Source organism: Elephantulus edwardii, unplaced genomic scaffold (genome assembly GCF_000299155.1).
Source record: "Elephantulus edwardii isolate Elephantulus edwardi_28Jun2011 unplaced genomic scaffold, EleEdw1.0 scaffold00127, whole genome shotgun sequence".
NCBI lineage: Eukaryota > Metazoa > Chordata > Mammalia > Macroscelidea > Macroscelididae > Elephantulus > Elephantulus edwardii.
Window position 1 is genome coordinate 88,549 of NW_006399877.1, and position 18,730 is coordinate 107,278.

At 52.5% G+C, this 18,730-nt stretch overlaps 1 protein-coding gene across 1 annotated transcript in view; it reads right to left on the reverse strand.

Moving 5' to 3' along the window:
- Window positions 1-18,730, reverse strand: part of SNED1 (sushi, nidogen and EGF-like domains 1) — a 59,514-nt gene that overhangs the window by 24,928 nt on the left and 15,856 nt on the right. The window contains exons 2-8 of the mRNA XM_006893492.1: window positions 12,260-12,547; window positions 9,809-9,949; window positions 8,492-8,654; window positions 6,798-6,923; window positions 6,476-6,589; window positions 4,838-4,951; window positions 4,634-4,747 (exon numbers count right to left, since the gene is read on the reverse strand). Coding sequence (XP_006893554.1) covers window positions 4,634-4,747; window positions 4,838-4,951; window positions 6,476-6,589; window positions 6,798-6,923; window positions 8,492-8,654; window positions 9,809-9,949; window positions 12,260-12,547 — 1,060 coding nt within the window. The remainder of the gene's footprint in view (window positions 1-4,633; window positions 4,748-4,837; window positions 4,952-6,475; window positions 6,590-6,797; window positions 6,924-8,491; window positions 8,655-9,808; window positions 9,950-12,259; window positions 12,548-18,730) is intronic.

Genomic DNA, 18,730 nt, shown 5'->3' on the forward strand with positions numbered 1-18,730 from the left:
GAATGGCAAGGGACACACTGACAAAGGAGATTAATCAGAACTGGCTTTGACAAGCACTGTGGCAACTGGACAATTAAAACAGACATTGGCGGGGGGAGAAAGAAGAACGAACTGGGGAGGAGGGTGGATAAAACAGTGCAACGATGAATGAATGAAAACCCAAAATCTCTGTAAATGTTCATTAAAACTAATAAAATAAAAAAAAAGAGTTCCTATCTCACCACATCCTTTCCAACATTGATTACTTGCTGTCCTGTTAAGCTTTGCCACTGCTACTGGAGTGAAATGGTATCTCATTGTGATTTTGGTTTGCATGTCTCTTACTGCCTGTGATTTTGAGCATTTCTTCATGTGTCTGTTGGCCGTGTGAATATCTTCCTCTGTGAACAGTCTATATGTCTTTTGCCCATTTTGTAACTGGGTTATCAGTCTTTTTCTTGTGGAAGTCCTGTAAGATTCTGCAAAGTTTTGTTATGAGACCCTTGTCTGGGATGGTATTGCCAAATGGTTCCCCCCACCCCCTGTCAATAGGATTTCTTATCACCCTGTTGGAAAAAGTTGTTTTGTTTTTATTTAAAAAATGTTTTTATTTTATTATTTTTTGTGTGTGTGTACCATCAAATCAGATCTGACTGGTACAGGAGGAGATTGCCCCTCCTTCTCCAGCAGAGCATCTGGTGGATTTGAACCATGTACCTCTGGGATTGCAGTGCAGCTTCTTGCCACTAGGTCACCAGAGCTCTCTAGGAAAAACGTTTTTTATGTGCACAGGGGTTTAATCTTTAGAAGGTCCCATTCATCAGTATTACCCTCTCCTGGTTGTGTATTTCTGGCTGTATTTGTCAGCCTTTTTATACCATGGGCTAAGCATTTTAAACTGGGTCCACATTGTCTCTAATGATCTTTATGGTTTTGGCCTTTAGCCCTAGGTCTCTGATCCACCTTGAGTTGATTTTTGTGTATGGTGAGAGGTGTGCATCATACTTCAGCTTTGCAGGTGGAAACCCAGTTTTTCCAGCACCATTTGTTGAAGAGGTTGTTGTTTCCCCATTTGATAAGTTTTGTTTCCTTGTCAAATATTGGTTGACCATGTAGATGGATTATTTCTGTATTCTCGATTCTGCTCCGTTGGCCTGTGTGTCTGTCACTGTACCAGTACCATGTTGTTTTGGTTATTTAAGCTGTGTAGTAGGTTTTCAGATCAGGGAGTGCTATGCCTTGACTTGCTGTTTATTTTTAAAAATAGTTTTATTAGAGCCAGAACCTCCTGCTCACTGGGGTGTGTCAATGGCTGCTTTCAGCAATAGCTGCAGACGTAAGGATCTGCAATGCAGATCACATGAATCACAAAAGCCAAGAAGATTTACTCCCTAATTCTTTATAAAAAGAGTCTGTAGACTTCTGCTTGATGATCTTGGTGTATGACATTTCATTTGTACACATAAACCCCACAATACTGTTACTGTTTTGCTTTAAGCAGCCAATTATCTTTAAAGATATTTTCTAAAGTAAGAAAAAGGCTTTTCCACTTACTAACATGCTTTCCATCTAGACTGAGCAGTGGCACTCTGATGGCACAGTCTGTAGGGGGTTAGTCGGTTAACCTGAAGACTGCATGTCTCCAGCAGTTTGAATCCACCAGGAGGCGAAGGATGCAGTCTCCTCCCATTATGATTTACAGAGTCACTGCACCAAAAAGAAGTGGCTGACACAGATAAATATGATCAAGATACAATGATGATGAAGGAGAAGTTCTCTGAAGGACTTGGCAAAACATAAAGCCCCAGGAATTGATGGAATATCAGCTGACATACTTCAACAAACAGATGCTGCCCTGGATGTGCTCACTAGTTTGTGCCAAGGAGAAGGACTACCTGGTCAAATAACTGAAAGAGATCCATATTTATTCCCATTCCAAAAAAAGGTGACCCAACACAGTGTAGAAATTATCAAACAATATCACTCATATCACATGCAAGCAAAATCCTGTTAAAGATTATCCAGAAATGACTGGAACAGTACATTGACAGAGAACTACCAGAAATACAAGCTGGGTTTAGAAGAAGTCATGGCATTAGAGACATCATTAGTGTCAGATGGATCTTGGCAGAAAGCAAAGAGTACCAGCGGAATATCTGTGTTTTATTGACTATGCAAAGGCATTTGATTGTGGATCACAACATATTGTGGCTAACCTTGAGAATAATGGGAATCTCAGAACACCTGATTGTGCGGATGTAAAACTTATACTTGAACAAGGAAGCAATTGTCTGAACAGAGCAAAGAAACACTGCATGGTTCAAAATCAGGAAAGGAGTGCATCAGGGATGCATCCTGTCTCCATATATTTTCAATCTATACACATATATTTTCAATCTATACACAGAACAGATAATTCAGGAGGCTGGGCTTTATGAGGAGGATGTGGCTTCAAGACTGGAGGAAGACTCACCAACAACCTATGTTATGCAGAGGACACAAACTTGCTTGCTGAAACTGAGGAGGACCAGAATCCCTTGCTGCAGAAGGTCAAGGACTGTGGTCTTCAATATGGATTGAAGCTCAACATCAAAGAGACAAAGATTCTCACTATTGGGCCAACTGGCAGCACCATGATAGATGGAGAAGAGATTGAGGTTATTAACAATCACAGCTCGCTCAGCTCCACAATCAACACTCTTGGCACCAGCAATCAGGAAATCAAAAGAATTACATTAAGTAAATCTGCTGTCAGAGACCTCTCCAGAGTACTGAGAAGCAACAATGTCAGTCTAGAGACTAAGGTGCACCTGATCCAGGCCATGGTCTTTGCCTTTACTTTCTAGGCATCAGAGACCTGGACAATGACTAAGGATGACAGAAGAAGAATTGATGCCTTTGAGTTGTGGTGCTGGAGAAGAGCCTTAAACATACCATGGACCACCAAGAAAACAAATAGGTCTGTCTTGGAGAGAGTGAAACCAAGTTTCTCCTTGGAGCCTAGATTTTGCTAAAGAGCAACAGTGTCAGTCTGGAGACTGAGGTGTGGCTGGCCCAGGCCATGGTCTTTATGATTATGTGTGTGCTACCCATCAGAAAACTGGGCAATGACTAGGGATGGTAGAAAGAGAATTGATGTCTTTGAGCTGTGGAGCTGGAGAAGAATATTTAATATACCATGGACTGCTAGAACAAACAGGCACATCCAGGAGAGGGTGAAGCTAGGATGCTCCTTAGAAGGAAAGATTCTGAGGCTCCATCTGACAAACTTTGGGCATGTTGCAAGGAGGGACGAGTCCTTGGAGAGGGACATCCTGCTTGGGAGGGTGGAGGGACAGCATAGGAGAGGAAGATCTTCAATGAGATGGATTGATTCAGTGACTGGGGTAATAGTGGTAGATGTGCTCAAGTTAGTGAGATTGGCTCAGGACAGAGCAGGGTTCATAGCTGTTGAAAATAGGGTCACTCTGAGTGGCAGATGACTCAATGGCCCATAACAACCACCACCACCTCAGCAGAGGGAAACTCTGAATCAGAACAGTCCCAGCTATGAAGTTCCATTTCAACTGTCCTTCCTGCTTGTGGGTAAATCTGGATTTTCATCAGGTGCCAGTTTTTTTATGCACATAGTACCTGCTGTAACCCTTTTTGTACCATGGGCATAATGCTGATGGCTTTGCTCAGCTCCTTCATATTTGAGAGTCAATTTACTGGTGATGTTCCAGATTAGTGGTGAGTATCTCATTCCCTCTTCTGTGGCCTGCAGTGTTCACGATGAGGAATCCATGGTTCCGTTTCTCTGCAGGCAATATCTCTGGAGGCTTCCAGGATCGTCTCTTCCTCACTGGTTCTCAGGAACTTGGTTGTCAGGCACTCATTACGTGTTCACAGCATAGGCTGCTTTCAGTTTCATCAAATTTGGAGGCCATGGTGTCTTGGTAAGTTTTGAGATGCGAAGTCAGTCCAAATGGCTTGCCTTAGCTCTGGTGGCCTGGTGGCAAGAAGCTGCACTGCAATCCCTGAGGTGCACGGTTCAAATCTACCAGATGCTCTGCTGAAGAAGGAGGGACAATCTCCTCCTGTACCAGTCAGATTTGATTTGACAGTACACACAAATGGCTTGCCTTGAACACCTCCCGGTCCATACTGGGTGGATGCAGGAGGCTCCATTCAGGCACTGGCCAGTACTGTGGCCATCTACACCCGGGGGCCTGTGGGTGCAGGCCTCAGGCAGGGGCGATGGCCTGTCTGCACACCAGGGGTGGTGAGCTCAGCCACCCTTCCCATCCCAGGCCACCCTAAAGCTGGGCAGGGGGCAGCAAAGGGCAGACTGGCCCTATGGTGTTTCTCCTGCATGCAAGTGGCCTGAAGTAGGAGAGAAGGGCTGCAGAGCCAAGAATCACCACAGCTGGGAGAGGGGAGTCTGCCACCCAGAGGCTGCACATAGAGACCAAGGCCCAGAGAGAGGAGGAACTGGCGAGTGTGCACAGCTGACCGCTGGAAGAGCTGGAGTGCTGCTGGCTCTGGTTCCTGTCAGCCTGCAGCCAGGGACTCAGGGCAAAACAGGCACAGGCTCTCCTGCCCCGCTCCAGCCTCTGCTCCAGGGACAGACATGGGCTCAGCCACAAAGTGTTCTGGGTTTAGGGCTGCTTACCTGTCTCACAGCGAGGCCCAGAGAAGCTCTCCGCACACACACAGGTGAAGTGCCCCACCAGGTCAACGCAGGAGCCTCCATTCAGGCAAGGGCCTGAGTCGCAGTCGTCCACATCTGGGGGCCAGCAAGGGTGTGAGATGGCCACCCGTGCGGGGTCCCTTCCAGCAACCACTCCCCTGCCACTGCCCCGCCAAGTGCCCTCACCTGTTTCACAAGCTGCGCCTGTGTACCCCTCCTGGCACACGCACACGGCTGTGCTGCCCTCCAGCTCACACTGGCCACCATTCTCACACACTTTGCCATCACAGGGGTTCTGCTCTGCAAGGCAGTGAAGAGCACTGTTAAACTGGGGTGGGATGTGCCGTGGGGGCGGTGGCAGCTCAGGGTCCACGCCTTCCACGTGGGAGCTGGCTCTGTTCCTCACACACAGCCTCTGCCCGCTGCGTGGAGCCGGGAGGTTCAGAAGCACTTCGAGGCCCAGGCTTGAGAGCCCTGGCTGTCAGCCCCCAACCTGGCCCTGGTGCAGGACCGGGCCACTGTTTGTTCTGTTTTGTGTGTCAGGCCCTTGGAGCCCGTTAGATTGCTTCTCACCAAGATGACCTTCTGAAGGTAGTGGGTGAACACATTGTAGCTCATCCTGTCAGCTGACTATTAATGTATGATAAAAAGAGAAGGGCAGTCCTTCTCACAGAGAAACCACAAGTGCTTAATTTATGAAAGAAGCCAGGCCCTAAAGCTCTGCACGGTGTGAGCTTGACTCTGGGCGATTCTGGAAGAGGTGACATTGTTGCCATTGAGCTCAGAGGTGTGGTTGTTGGGGCAGGAGTGCCAGGGATCGGCAAGGGGGCTCAGGGTGTGTGTGTGACTGTTCTGTACAGTAATGACCTGACAGACTGTCAGGATCCACAGCACAGCCCTCCATCATCTCAGTAAATGCTGTGCTTTTGTTGGTAACAATGTATCCATGCTGGATCTCAAATGCTAACAGTGGCCCACAGGCAAGCAAGGTGTCAGGAGGGAGAGCCGCTGTGCACAGGCTGTGTGAGAAGGCTTTATTTTCTGCAAACCTAAAGCTGCTATGAAAATGTGGCTAATTCCCCGCCACCCAAGATTAACCTTAAAAGCAAGCAAGCAAAACCCACAGAAAACAAGTCCTCTGCCAGATGGAAATTCTTTTCTGTTCTTTTTCCACTTTGAAAGAAGCATTTTCATCTAATCATAAATTGGAATTTTATCTACTCTTGTGTGAGAAAACCTTTTAATGACAGCCTATCACATTTCTTTGCAAGAAAACCCCATGTACATAAAACAAAAACAAGTTTTCGAACCAAGGGACTTCTCTCTATGGCTAGGCATTACAAAATAGGTCCTCAGGCCAGGCTCCATGTGGGACCCTGGCCCTGGCTCTGACCCTGGTCCTGGCTCTGACTCTCTCCTTGTCTCTGGCTCTGACCTTAAACCTAGAGCTGATTTGCTTGTTGGCCCTCTTCCTTGACCCTGGCCCTGACCTTCACACTCTCCTTGACCTTCATGCTGGCTATGACCCTAACACTGGCCCTGACTTTGTCTCCAACCCTGGCCAAATCCAGTTGTTCCCAGGAGAGCTGTGTTTTTATGGTCAGCCTCATGCCCACTGAGCACGCTCATATTTTAGAATCTGGTCTCTCACCAGCCACAGGCCTCTCTGGGGCTTCTAACTTCTGGTTCTGGAACCGCTAAGACCTGCCATTCGGTCCAAAGTTCCCTGGTGAAGAGGGACTTGGCCCAGGCCTCACCTTCCCTAGCTATGCATCTCAGCTGGCCTCCAGCAGGAAGGACCCAAGGGCCTAGGTGTTTGTTTACCTGTTTCACAGGTGGGGCCTCTAAAGCCGGCTGGGCACTGGCAGCTGAAGCTGTTGACCATGTGCGTGCAGGTCCCACCGTTCTTACATGGATGGGAGGCACACTCATCCACATCTGGAAAGTGAGGTGCAGAGCCTCAGATAGGGCAACAGTGTGGGTGGGCCTCTATCTCAGCCAGAAGGAGTGGGGCGGCAGCAAGCCTGTTCTGGAGACCCCTGGGTGTTCCCCTCCATACTTATCACTATAGCCATTTGGCAGTCCCACCCAGCTGAGACCCCTTTCCACGCCTGCTGTGGGGCCCCCAGCCCACCTACCCACTCACCCAGCTGGCAGTGCCGCCCAGTGAAGCCTGAGAGGCAGGAGCAACTGTAGGATGGGGCTCTGGGGACGCAGTCATCAATGCAGGTGCCACCATTGAGGCAGGGGTACAGGGTCAGGCACACAGAGGCTGCGGACACAGGGCAGGCGTCACAGCAACCGAGATCCTGAGAACTGACCTCTGGGGTCCAAGCGCCAGGGCTGGGCAGGGTCGCCATGTCCACACCTGTGGGAAGCCTTGCACCCGGAAGTCCTGTGGCCCTGCCTTTTGGGGGCTTTGATTCTGCTGCTATGAAGGACGGACCCTGCTACCACATCACTTCAAAACCTGCTCCCCAAACAGAACAAATCCTTTGCTCAGACTGATTTTGACTGGACGGTGCCCTGAGGTGTCCATGGCTGGGATGGTTATGCCAGGAGCTGGTGGCAGTTAGCATGTGGTGTGCTCCTGACAAGATTCCTCGGCAGCCAGTGGAGGGCAGTCCTGCCCGAGTCCACCATGGCTGAGGGCGGGCTCGGTTCTTGCTCCAGGAATGTGGCTAGAGACAGTGGCACGACTCACCTCCCCACAGCCTCCTCAGCCCTTCAACCCCAAACAGATCACAGATCAGAAGATGTTACTGTGGGGTCAGAAATACTCTGGAAAAGGTGTCCCGGTGAACAGAGGACCAGGCCTCTGGGATGGGCACCTGCAGTCCTGGTTCTGTGGAGGAGGCAGCCTGCCCGCAGGCCTTAGTCTGCCCTGTACCAGGCAGTGAGTGGAGGCCTAGACTGCAGTCAGTAGCAGAGTCCATCATTCCACATCCCCTGCCTTTTATAAGGGTGTCTGCTGCCAATCAAGAGGTCAATGGTTTGAATCCAGCAGCAGAGACTGACAGCCTTGGAAAACAATGGAGGGTCACCATGAGTCCTTGGCAGTAGGTGGAGATGGAGTTGGGTGTGTGTAATGACCAGAGAGGTTCCCCACCTGCCCAAGGTGGCACAGCAGGGTGCCATGTCCAGGTTGTTCCCACGTGTCACAGACTTGCCGTGGGGGTAAGCCGTCATCACTGGATGTGCTCTGGGGAGCCCTCCTCACTGGGTGTGTGTTCTGGGGGGCCCTCCTCACTGGGTATATTTTCTGGGGGGCCCTTCTCACTGGGTGTGTGCTCTGGGGAGCCCTCCTCACTGTGTGTGCTCCGGGGAGCCCTCCTCACTGTGTGTGTGTTCTGGGGAGCCCTCCTCACTGGGTGTGTTCCGGGGAGCCCTCCTCACTGGGTGTGCTCCGGGGAGCCCTCCTCACTGGGTGTGTTCTGGGGAGCCCTTCTCACTGGGTGTGCACTCTAAGTTGGGGGGAGTCTCCCTCCTACAAGTGAGAAGTTCCAGAAACAATAAACTTCAACTGTTGAAAGGCCTGCAGTGGCAACGAGAAAGGCTGCTTCGGGCGTCATGCAAACCTGAGGAGGTGGACGTGTCCTTCCCCCAGTCCAGGTGCAGTCCCCTAAGGCATGACCCACCTGACTTGTTCAAGAGCTGAAAGGACCCTGGGGCTCAGCGGGTAAACTGAGGTTCAGGCTTGTGGGTCCCCCTCCTCCCATTCCCAGTGTCCCACTGCTTCCCGGGCTCCACCCTGGCATCCAGCCTGTCCTGGTGTCCCATCACACTTTGCCCCTCCGCTAGCCCCCAGGAGGCCCACGCCTGAACCGCTGGTCCTCTTACTTGTATGGCCGCAGCCCCCCACGCGCACCTGGGCATCATCGATTCTGAACGCCCAGCGCCCGGGCACGCCCACGTTGGTGGTGGTCTCTACTTCAGCCATGTCCACAGTGCGTGAGCCGGGGATGCTGAAGTAACGTTGCCCATCGCCTGCATTGAAGCCAGCCTGGGGGGATGGGGTCAGGGCCGGGCTGGGTCCACTGCCCCCTGGGAGCTCCCAACACCCCTCCTGAGAAGGTCAAGGCCAGTGCCCCTGCGTCTGTCTTCAAGGAGCTCATTAGGGAACACTGGTCATGAGAGTTTGCTCAGGGGCATCTCCCAGGACCTTGGATTTAGAGGTAAGAGAGAGTGTGGCCCCCACTGAGGACTCTAAGAGGAGGAGGGGCTGTGTAAAGCCCACCCCCAATACTACCAACTCTGAGAGAAGGGTCCTCACCCCTGTGTGGAAGGGATCCCACCATGTGTAGAGTGAGGGGACCCCGCAGTGTGTGGAGTGAGGGAAGCTGCCATGTGTGAAGCGGACATCACTGTGTGCGGAGTGGGAGGACCCTGCTGTGTGTGAAGGAGGGAACTCCGCTGTGTGGAAGGGACCCTGCTATGTGGAGTGAGGGACCCTGTCGTGTGTGGAGGGGTCCTTGTGTATGGAGGGGACCCCACTGTATGTGCAGTGAGGGGACCCCACTGTGTGTGGGATGAGGGGACCCCACTGTGTGTGCAGTGAAGGACTCTGTCTTGTGTGGAGGGGTCCTTGTGTATGGAAGGGACCCCACTGTGTGTGTGTGAGGTGAGGGGGTTCCTGTGGTGTGTGGAGGGGGTCCTTGTGTATGGAGGTGACCCCGCTGTGTGTGGAGAGGACCCCATTGTGTGTGTGGAGAGGGGTCCTTGTGTATGGAAGACACCCTACTGTGTGTGCAGTGAGGGACCCTGTCGTGTGTGGAGGGGTCCTTGTGTATGGAGGGGACCCCGCTGTGTGTGGAGGGGCCCTGCATGTGGGCAGCAATGGGCATAGCCACGTGGAGTGGACAGAGGGACACATTTGCCCACTGTTCACCCTGACCTGGAGCCAGCGGGCACACTGGGCCCGTGAGGTCTGCCCTGCGACCACTCCTGGGATTTCCTGCCCACAGGGAGGCCAGCACAATCCATGCACACACCTCCTGCTCCTGAGGAAATGGAACCGAGGGGGTGTCTATCCTGGAGTGGGGTCAGGGCTGTGGTCCCCAGACAGCGTGGCCTTGGTCTGCATGTGCATGCTGGAGCCTGGCTCAGGCGAGGTCTCCTTTCTCCCCCACCCCGCCAAGCACCAGCCCCGTAACCTACCTGGGCTGCAATGCCCCCCAGGCCCACGGTGTCCCCTCCACTGCTGGCGTGTGTGCCCGTGGTCCATGTGATGGACTCATAGTTGAAGATGGTGAAGGAGAACTTGCCGTCTGTGATAAGGACAATCTGGAACGTGTTCACCTGCAAGGATAGGGCCACTGGAGTCCTGCTCTCCACCCACCAAGCCGGCCACCCCCCCCCCCCCCACTGTCAGTCATCCAGGAGAGGGACCTGGACAGCCTTGGCTTCTGTGTGACACTTCAAGTGCTGTCACTTGTGTCCCCACCCTGACCACTGCCTGGGAGGCCGTGTGGGGTATACCGGGGGGCCTTTGAGCATTGAGCACCCCACAGTGACTGCTGCCTGGGAGGCTGTGGGGGGTGTGCCGGGGGGCCGTTGAGCATTGAGCACCCCACACTGACCACTGCCTGGGAGGCAGTGAGCACATGGTGAGGGAGCATTGTCACTGCCACAAGGGGCTCCTGGAGGGTGTCCATGGGAGTGCTCCCTCTGCCAAACCCACTGGACACAAACACGATGAGGTATGAGAGGAAACAGCGATTGAGTATCAGTCTTCCTGTGGAATTCTCTGCAGCTTTAACCCGAGGGCTGCCAAGTGGCTGTGACCCTGAGACTGGCCGCACCGCCCACACCAAGACGTGGAGAAAGGCTCTTTACATGGATGGAATCAAATGGACTTGTGGACACCTTGACCCCCAGGTCACCCTCCAGTGGGTTTTCAGTGTCAGTAAATCGCACGAGAGAAGTTTGCCTGTCCTTCTCCTGGGAACAGCTGGGGGATTTGAACCGTGTACATTTTGGGTTGGCAGCACATCTCCTAGTACACCATAGTTCCCTAGCCTTGAACACAGAACAGAGGGAATGAAATGAAAAATGACAGCATGGTGGAGCTGATGTCAGAGGGTGGCCTGAGAGAACATGAAATCCAGCGGTGAGACGTGCACAGGTCCAGAGCCAGAGAGCCCAGACGGAGGGGCACACTCAGCATTTCTCAAGGCAAAGAAAGAGAATGGAAGAGAATAATCCAAGCTTCAGACTTCAATTCTGAAGGATTCTGAGGGCAAGACATGGAACAACATGGGGACCCTCAGAAACGGAGGCACAGGGATGACTGCGGCACCGAGAGCCCCACGGCCCAGCCGTTCAGCGGGAGCCTGGGTTCCAGAACTTGTGGGCCGAAGGGAGATGGGCAGTGGCTCTGACGGTGACAAGGGCCCTGTGCTGGGATGAGCTGTCCATCTCAGAGTCTAAGAAGGAAGCCGGGGCCACCATGCCAGGTTAGGCTGCGGCCAGTGTGAGTGGTGCTGGTGTCCATGTTCAAATGAACAGCAGGGAGGCTGAGTGTTCCTGACCAGGGACACGATGGAGACAAGCGTGATGACCACATAGCTCGAGCTGCGTGAAGTGACCAGGAAGGGGCAGAGGTGACAGCCATGTGATGAAGTGGGGTCACGTGAGGGGGCAAGGGGACCTATGACCACCAAAGGTCACAGAATTTGGGGTACAGTGTAGCGTGCACAGTCAGCAGAGTACTGTGGACTCTGGGGATGTGGGGCTCCTGCCATCGGCTTGGCGTGGTTTCTGGTCATCACAGAGCCTGACTTGTCCGCATGTGTGTGTCCGGGGACATGCCTTTCTGCACCCAGGACGTCTTAAATAACAAAAGGTGTCGGAAAGAAGGTGTTACCTCACAGAGGAACGTGGGGCAGGACTGAGGGACTCGCCAGTGGAGATGTAGCCCCTTGGATGAGCTGTACCACCACTACAGGGTCCGCTAGTGAGATCCAGGCCATCTATGCCCCGAGCACCGTGCGGAGGGCCGGCTAGCCCTCTCCAGTGCCCAGCCGTGACTCTGATGGTGCGGAGGGGGCACTGCTGCCTCTCCAGGGGACACTGGGCACCATACATAAAGCCAGGTGAGATGTGTTTCTGTTGCTTGGAATGGTCAAAGGATGCGTGTGAGCAGCTGCCCCGGCTGGATGGAGCTGTGTCCCACAATTGTGTGGCTGGAGTTGGAAATGATTTTCTGTTAGTGAGGACACAGACTTGGGTGGGTTCTGAACTAAGCCCTGTGGGAAGAGGTACGGAGTTCACAAGAAGCAGCTGAGGATGTCGGCAGCCACAGACAAGGAGGGCCCTTCCCCAGAGCCAGTGCCCGGTGTGCAGGTCTGGGCTCCAGAGATTCCCTGAAGCCGCCCACTGGCAGGATCTGTGATACGGCGGAACCAGGGGGTGAGGACACCGTCCCTCCCCACCGTCACTGTGCCCCAGCACGCACACTGCTGGCCAGGGCAGCTCAAGGCTCTTCCCTGGGGGGAATACTTCACACTTGGGTTTCTCCTCTTGACTGCTGGCTTGGCCAGGCCCAGGCCTTGGTGTAGGAAGTCCCCCTTGGCTGGCCTCCCTCCCTCGCCAGGACAGCGCACTCACGGGGGAGGAGGAACTGCCTCCAAAAAAGGTCACACGGTGCCAGGTGGCGATGAAGGCCCAGGTGGCGGAGAAGTCCGGGAGCTCAGGGAAGTAGCGCCTGACATCCCCTGTGGCTCTGCGGAGCATGGTGGGGTCGGTGGTCTCCCGGTAGAACACGTCCCCTGCACGCCGGTTGTCCACGTCGGCCCAGAAGGCAGCCACCACACAGCGGTCCTTGGCGATGGGAAAGGCCACCGGTGTGAACTGGGAGACCTCCCTCAGGAAGGAGATAATCCCATTGTTGTTCACCTGCCGAGGGGAGAGAGAGGGGTGGGGTGCCGGTCAGTGGGGAGGCTGTGAGCTGGTGGCCTCAGGCCATAGCCCCAGGATGGACTGACCCAAGGACGGACTGACGGCCCAAACCCTGAAACAGGCAGATTGACTATGTTCCATTCCCTTCTGGACAGGTCATAGATCAGGGCACAAGAAAGCCACTTGTTTTCTGCACCCCAATACCCGGAGGGGTGCTTTGTCTTGTCCAGCTGCGGATCTTGCCCATGTAGGGCACCTGACTCCTGGGAACAGCCCCAGCCCTTTCTCCCTCAGCCTTGAAGACAGGCAGACCCAGAATTGGGGCTGGTACTGAAGGGGGAGCAGATATGAGCAGCAGCAAAGGAGGGGGGCCCAGCACAGCTGAGAACAGAGGAAGCCTGAATGCCAAGCGAGGGGTCTGTTCTCAGTCCTCAGTCAGTGGGGAGCTTCTGAGCTCTCAGAGATGGACAGCAACTTTGGGCTTAGGTATTAGAATCAGGCCCCTGGCTCTGGCCAGCAGGCAGTGGATGAGGCCTGGGCACAGGTCACCTGGTGCTGTCCAGCAGGTAGTGGACCAGGCCCTGGGCACTGGCTGCCTGGCTCTGGCCAGTAGGTCTGGCAGGTGCTGACCCAGCTGCTCCTGCTACTCAGGTCAGTGGAAGAGCAAAGCTGGGTTCCCTGCACTTCCTGTTCTCGCCCTCTGACTTCACTCTTAGCTGCTTCCTCTCAGCCACCATTTCTCTGGCTCCACCAGGAGCAGCAGCAGAATCGGTATAACAAGGAAAACCATAAACACGCTTCCACGTCCACGTGATTCTAAAATTGTGCCTGCACAACCTCCAAATGACATAAGGTCCTGTTCACATGGACCGGAAGTGAGTGAGCCTGCACCTAAGTTATTCTTGTCAGGTGCCACTGAGCTGGCTGAAGCCCACACAGAGAACCTCTGGACAAGAGGCCACAGCCTTGTCCAGTTCTGGTCATGGTCAGACTCCACTGGGCTTAAACCTGGTGTTACAGTTGTGCTGTCAACTTGTCTCCTTGGGCCTCCTCCTCTTTCACTCACCCACTGATTTTTCAAGCATGAGGTCCTTCTCCGGGGACTGACCCCTCCTGATAGCGTGCCCAAAGGGTGAGAGAGGAAGTATATAAATCAGGAGTGGGCAAACCATGAGCAAGTGTGCCCTGGAGGTCAAAGTGGTACTTTTAAATTAATTAATCCAGGGAAAAATTGCAAGTCTAAGGGAATCAGGAAAGAATAGAAATGGTATCCAAGATGGTTACACTTGACAAAACCAAGGCCTGGGACAAGTGCACCTTGGTCTTTACACCGACTGCCTTAGTGAGGCCTCTGCAGAGGTCTTAGCTGCTTTCTCCCCGTGCAATCGTTTCTTGATTGCTGCTTCCTCGGATGTTGATTGTGGAGTGAGAAGAGATGTGCATCAGGCAGTTTCCTTTCTCCAGCTATTCAGTCTGGATGCTGAGTAATTTACTGAAGAAGTTGAACTCTGAAGAAGAGCGTGACATCAGGATTGGAGGAAGACTCATCAATAACCCATGTTATGCAGATGACACAATTTTGCTTGTAGAAAGTGGAGAAGACTTGAAGCACTTACTGCAGGAGATCAAAGACTACAGCCTTCAATATGGATCACGTCCAGACATCAAGAAGGAAGAACCCCTAACCAGTGGACCGACAGGCGACATCATGGTGGATGGATGGAGAGAATCAATGATATTAAAAGTTACAAAAAAGGCAGCTATCTAGAGGAGACCCCTTCTAGCTGCAGCTCAACACACATTCTTCTCCACAGGGGACACGCTCTAGACCATACGCTGGGTCACAAACACAAGTCTGAATGAGTTTAAGAACACTGAAATGATACAAAATATCTTCTCTGACTGGAATGGAATAAAATGAAAATCAATAACAGAAGGAAAATGAACAAATATGTGGGAGTCAGCCATGGGTCAGTTCTGTCTTGATGGCAAATACAAACACAAGGGGGAAGGAAGCGAGTGTGCCTGTGGCCTGCACACCCAAAGCCACCCAGACACCTAAAGCTTCTGCCCTCCTGCAGATGGTCACTGCCTAGGACAAAGGACAGCAGAGCTGGCCACCTGAACCCTTCCCAGCCTCACAGCGCCCCTTGTGGCACAGGGCCCACTTCACCTCAACTCTCAGAGGGTCACCTCACACCTAGCAGACAGCAGGCCTGGACGGTCCAGCAGAAATGGTGTCTCCGAGGGCACTGAGAGTCTTGTATGACAGCATGGGAGCTTCCCTAGGGAACTAGCACCCATGCTAGTGAGCTGCCTGCTGGGCCCTGGCCTCACAGAGTCCAGGAGACAGACTCACAGAACCTGGACACACAGAGTCCCTGAGTAATGCACAGGGTGGACACTGGGTGGCGGCAGAAGGTCACCCCACACAGCCAGGAGCACGGAGCTGCTGCCCTCAGGGACCGTGCTCAGAACAGGTGTCATGTGCTGACTTTTGGGTTGTTACTAACATTGTTATTAGGGGCTGTCACGTTGCTGATGACTCACTGTGACCCGATGAGCAACAGACCTGAACTACCGGCCTTATCCTGAGCCATCCTCATCATCCCTGAAGTGCCCGAGCTCACGGTTTCAATCATCATGTCAATCTATCTCACAGGAGCCTTCCTCCCTCACTAACCCTCTGCCTCGCAAATGGTCCCATTCAAACCAAAATGACTCATGCTGATTCAGACTCATGGTGATCTACTGGAGAGCAGGCAGCCTTTCAGGCTTTCCCGGCTGCCAGTGGTCCTGAAGGGGCAGACACAGCTCGGGCTCAAGTGTTACTGAAGGGAGTGAGGCAGTTTTTCTCCTGTGGGGTCACTGATGGTGTATCCAGAGCTTAATCCACCACACCACCATGGAGGGCCAACTGTTTCAATGCAGGATCACTGGAGATATTTTTGTGAATTATTTATTATCTCTGTTGCATATTTGTCACTGTTCTTCTTAGAGCTCGGGTGGCGCAGTGTAAAGTTTTGGGGTACAAACTGAAAGGTCAGCTGTTCAAATCCACCAGCTGCTCCAATAGATAGGCAGTCGAGTCTCCTCAAGATTTACAGCCTCAGAAATGTGATGGGGGGCTAGGGGTCCTCTAAGTCAGATGCAATTCAGCGCAGTGGGCTCAGTTTTGGTTAGAAACGCAAAAGCCATTCTTAGCCCAGTCATCCAAAAATAGGCTGGGCTTGGCCCAGGGCTGTGTCTTGCTGACCTCAGTCTGTTCTGTCAATAACGTTTTATTGGTGCCCGGCTGTGCCCATTCATTCATATATTGCTGAGCTGACCACATGGCTCATAAAACCTGAATGCAGTCACCACTTGACCCTTCACAGAACTCTGGCCATCTGGTCTCCCACCTGGAGGCCTATAGCCCAGGGACCTCAAGTGTGGGAATGGGCACAATTGAGGACAGGCCTCCTCTGGGTTGCCCTCTGCTGAGACCACGGGTGCCAGGCTGCTCTGCATGGCCCAGGCCACTGCCCCTCGAGGGGTGTTCACAGCCCCTCACAGACTCAGAAAGGAGCCTCCGGGCTGAGGCTTGGCTCATGCCACTCTGTCTGCTACGAAGGACTTTCCTCAACCGACACAAAAACAACAGGAAGCAAACTTTTAAAATATCCTGTTGTGTTATGTGCCATCGAGTCACCTGTGGCTTGAAGCAACCCTGTCCTGTCCTGAGCCAGCCTCATCGTCTCTGACAGACCTAATCTCATTTCTCCAGTCACAGAGTCACTCCATTTCATCCTGGGTCTTCCTCTCTTGTTCTGTCCCTCCACCTTCTGAGCATGATGTCCTTCTCCAAGAACTGGTCCCTCTTGGCCATGTGCCCAAAGTATGTGAGATTGAGCCTCAAAGTCCTTGTCTTCAGGGAGCAGCCCAGGTTCACCTTCTTCAGGACAGACCTGTTTGTTCTCCTGGCTGTCCATGGTATGTTCGGCACTCTTCTCCAGCACCACAGCTCAAAGGCATAAATTCTTCTTCTGTCATACTTAGTCATTGTCCAGCTCTCTGACACATAGCAAGCAATTGTGAAGACCATGGCTTGAATCAGGCACACCTTAGTCTTTTCAGTACTCTAGACCGGTCCCTGAGTGTAGATATCCCGAATGCAATTAATCTTTTGATTTCCTGACTTCTGGTGCCAAGAGTGTTGATTGTGGAGCCGAGCAAGCTGTAATTGTTAACAACCTCAATCTCTACCTATCATGGTGCTGCCAGTTGGCTCAGTGGTGAGAATCTTTGTCTTCTTGATGTTGAGATTCAATCCATGTTGAAGACCACAGTCCTTGACCTTCTGCAGCAAATGCCTCATGTCCTCTTCAGTTTCAGCAAGCAAGGTTGTGTCATCTAAATAATGCAGGCTGTTGCTGAAGAAACACTCTGTAATAGGTAGAAACGAAAAGTTTTTAAAAATAATCTTTTAGAAGAAAAATGTGCCGTCTTAGTCAAGAAGGACAATCGTGAGCCCTCCCTGTTAAGCTGCAGATGAGTTAGTGTAAACATTTCAGTGCAGAAGAGATGGGCGGACCTCTCTGTAATGAGCCCCCACCGAAAACACTGACTGTTGTCATCAAGCCTTGTCCAGTGAGAGGGCAGAGAATGGCCGCGGGGTTTCCAGGGTAGGAATCTTGCTGGAAGTGATTATCCTACTGTCCCTTGAAGCCACTGGTGGGTTCAAACTGTTGACTTTTTTTGTTACATGCTCTAACCCCAGCACCTCCAGAGTTGTCTGAAAACTTTAAAAACCCAATCAGATACAGTGTCTTCAGGTCAATGTGGGCTCACAAGAGCCCCCCCTCCAGCCTTGGAGGCTGCAGACCCGAATGGGGCAGTACCTTCCTCACTCCTTCACCAGCTGCCAACCTCATGGTTAACAGCCCAGCGCGTGACACGCTACGCCATCAGGGCTCCTTAAATCATTAACGGCGACTCAGATGAATCAAGGGAGCTCTGGGGGCTTAGTGGTACGGAGCTGTGAGAGTAACTCAGAGTACCAGCTGCTCCGTGGAAGAAAGACAGGCAGCATCTTCCCCGTGACTCACTGCCTCTGAGCGCTCTGGAGGGTCAGCTAGGAATCGGTTCTAACTGGGTGACTCCCACCACCCCCCATCAGGGATTCATGACTCATGAGTGAGTTACGAAGGTCAGTTCTCCTCACCTGTAGGCACATGTTCTTGCTGTCCTCACTCACCATTGAGTTGGGACCGACTCACAGCTGACCCTCCAGTGGGTTTTCAGAGGAAGCAAACAGCACAGGGGGAGACTGACCACCTTCCTCCTGCAGTATCGCTGGTGGATTTTAACCACGTGGCCTGGCCTTGGCTCCTTACTACAGGGCTACCAAATCGCCCTCTGACCTATACAGTCAATGCAATATCAAGAAAACGTCAGCAGCAGGTGTGTGTGACCTGATCACGCCGTTGCTGTTGTGAGGTGCTGTCATTTGGCTGTAACTCATAGTAACCCTGTGAACTGATCTGAACTGACCTGCACCATCCCCACCATTCCTGATATGCTCAAACCCATTGCTACAGTCACTGTGATCACACCAGTTCGAAATGATCCAGAAATGCCAAGCCAAGAGTAGCCGTGAATGAGATGGAGGGACTTCATCTGCACGTCAGGACTTCTTACCATACTTTGGTCAACTTGATGGGTACTTGGGCACTGGCTCTAGAACCACAGAAGACAGGACAGGATTGGCCCCATGTGGACACAGGGCCTGATGTGGCCCTGAGGAGCTGGGGGATGAGCTTTTTCAGCAAGTCCTGCTGTGGCCTGACTGATGGTCATACTAGGAGTGCCTGTGATACCCGCAGATCAAATTAAAGTGAGAAAAGGCACCAATCCCTGGATGATGTCATGACTTCTGGATGATACACTCATGACTGAGGTGCAGGGAGAGATTGAAAAAATATGCCAAAACCTCTAAGCACTGATAGGAAGACCAGCACATTTCACTGTATTAAAGTGAAGACCTTCTGCTCCTCAGAGATGCCAGAAGTGAGAGACACAAGAAGCAGCAGCAGTGTAATCTGGTGTCACGAGGCCGCTCTGTAGAAGTGGGGGGTGAGGAGGAAGGGTGAGGAGGAGGAGTGAGCAGAAGGGGAAGGGGAGGGGTGAGTAGGGGAGAGG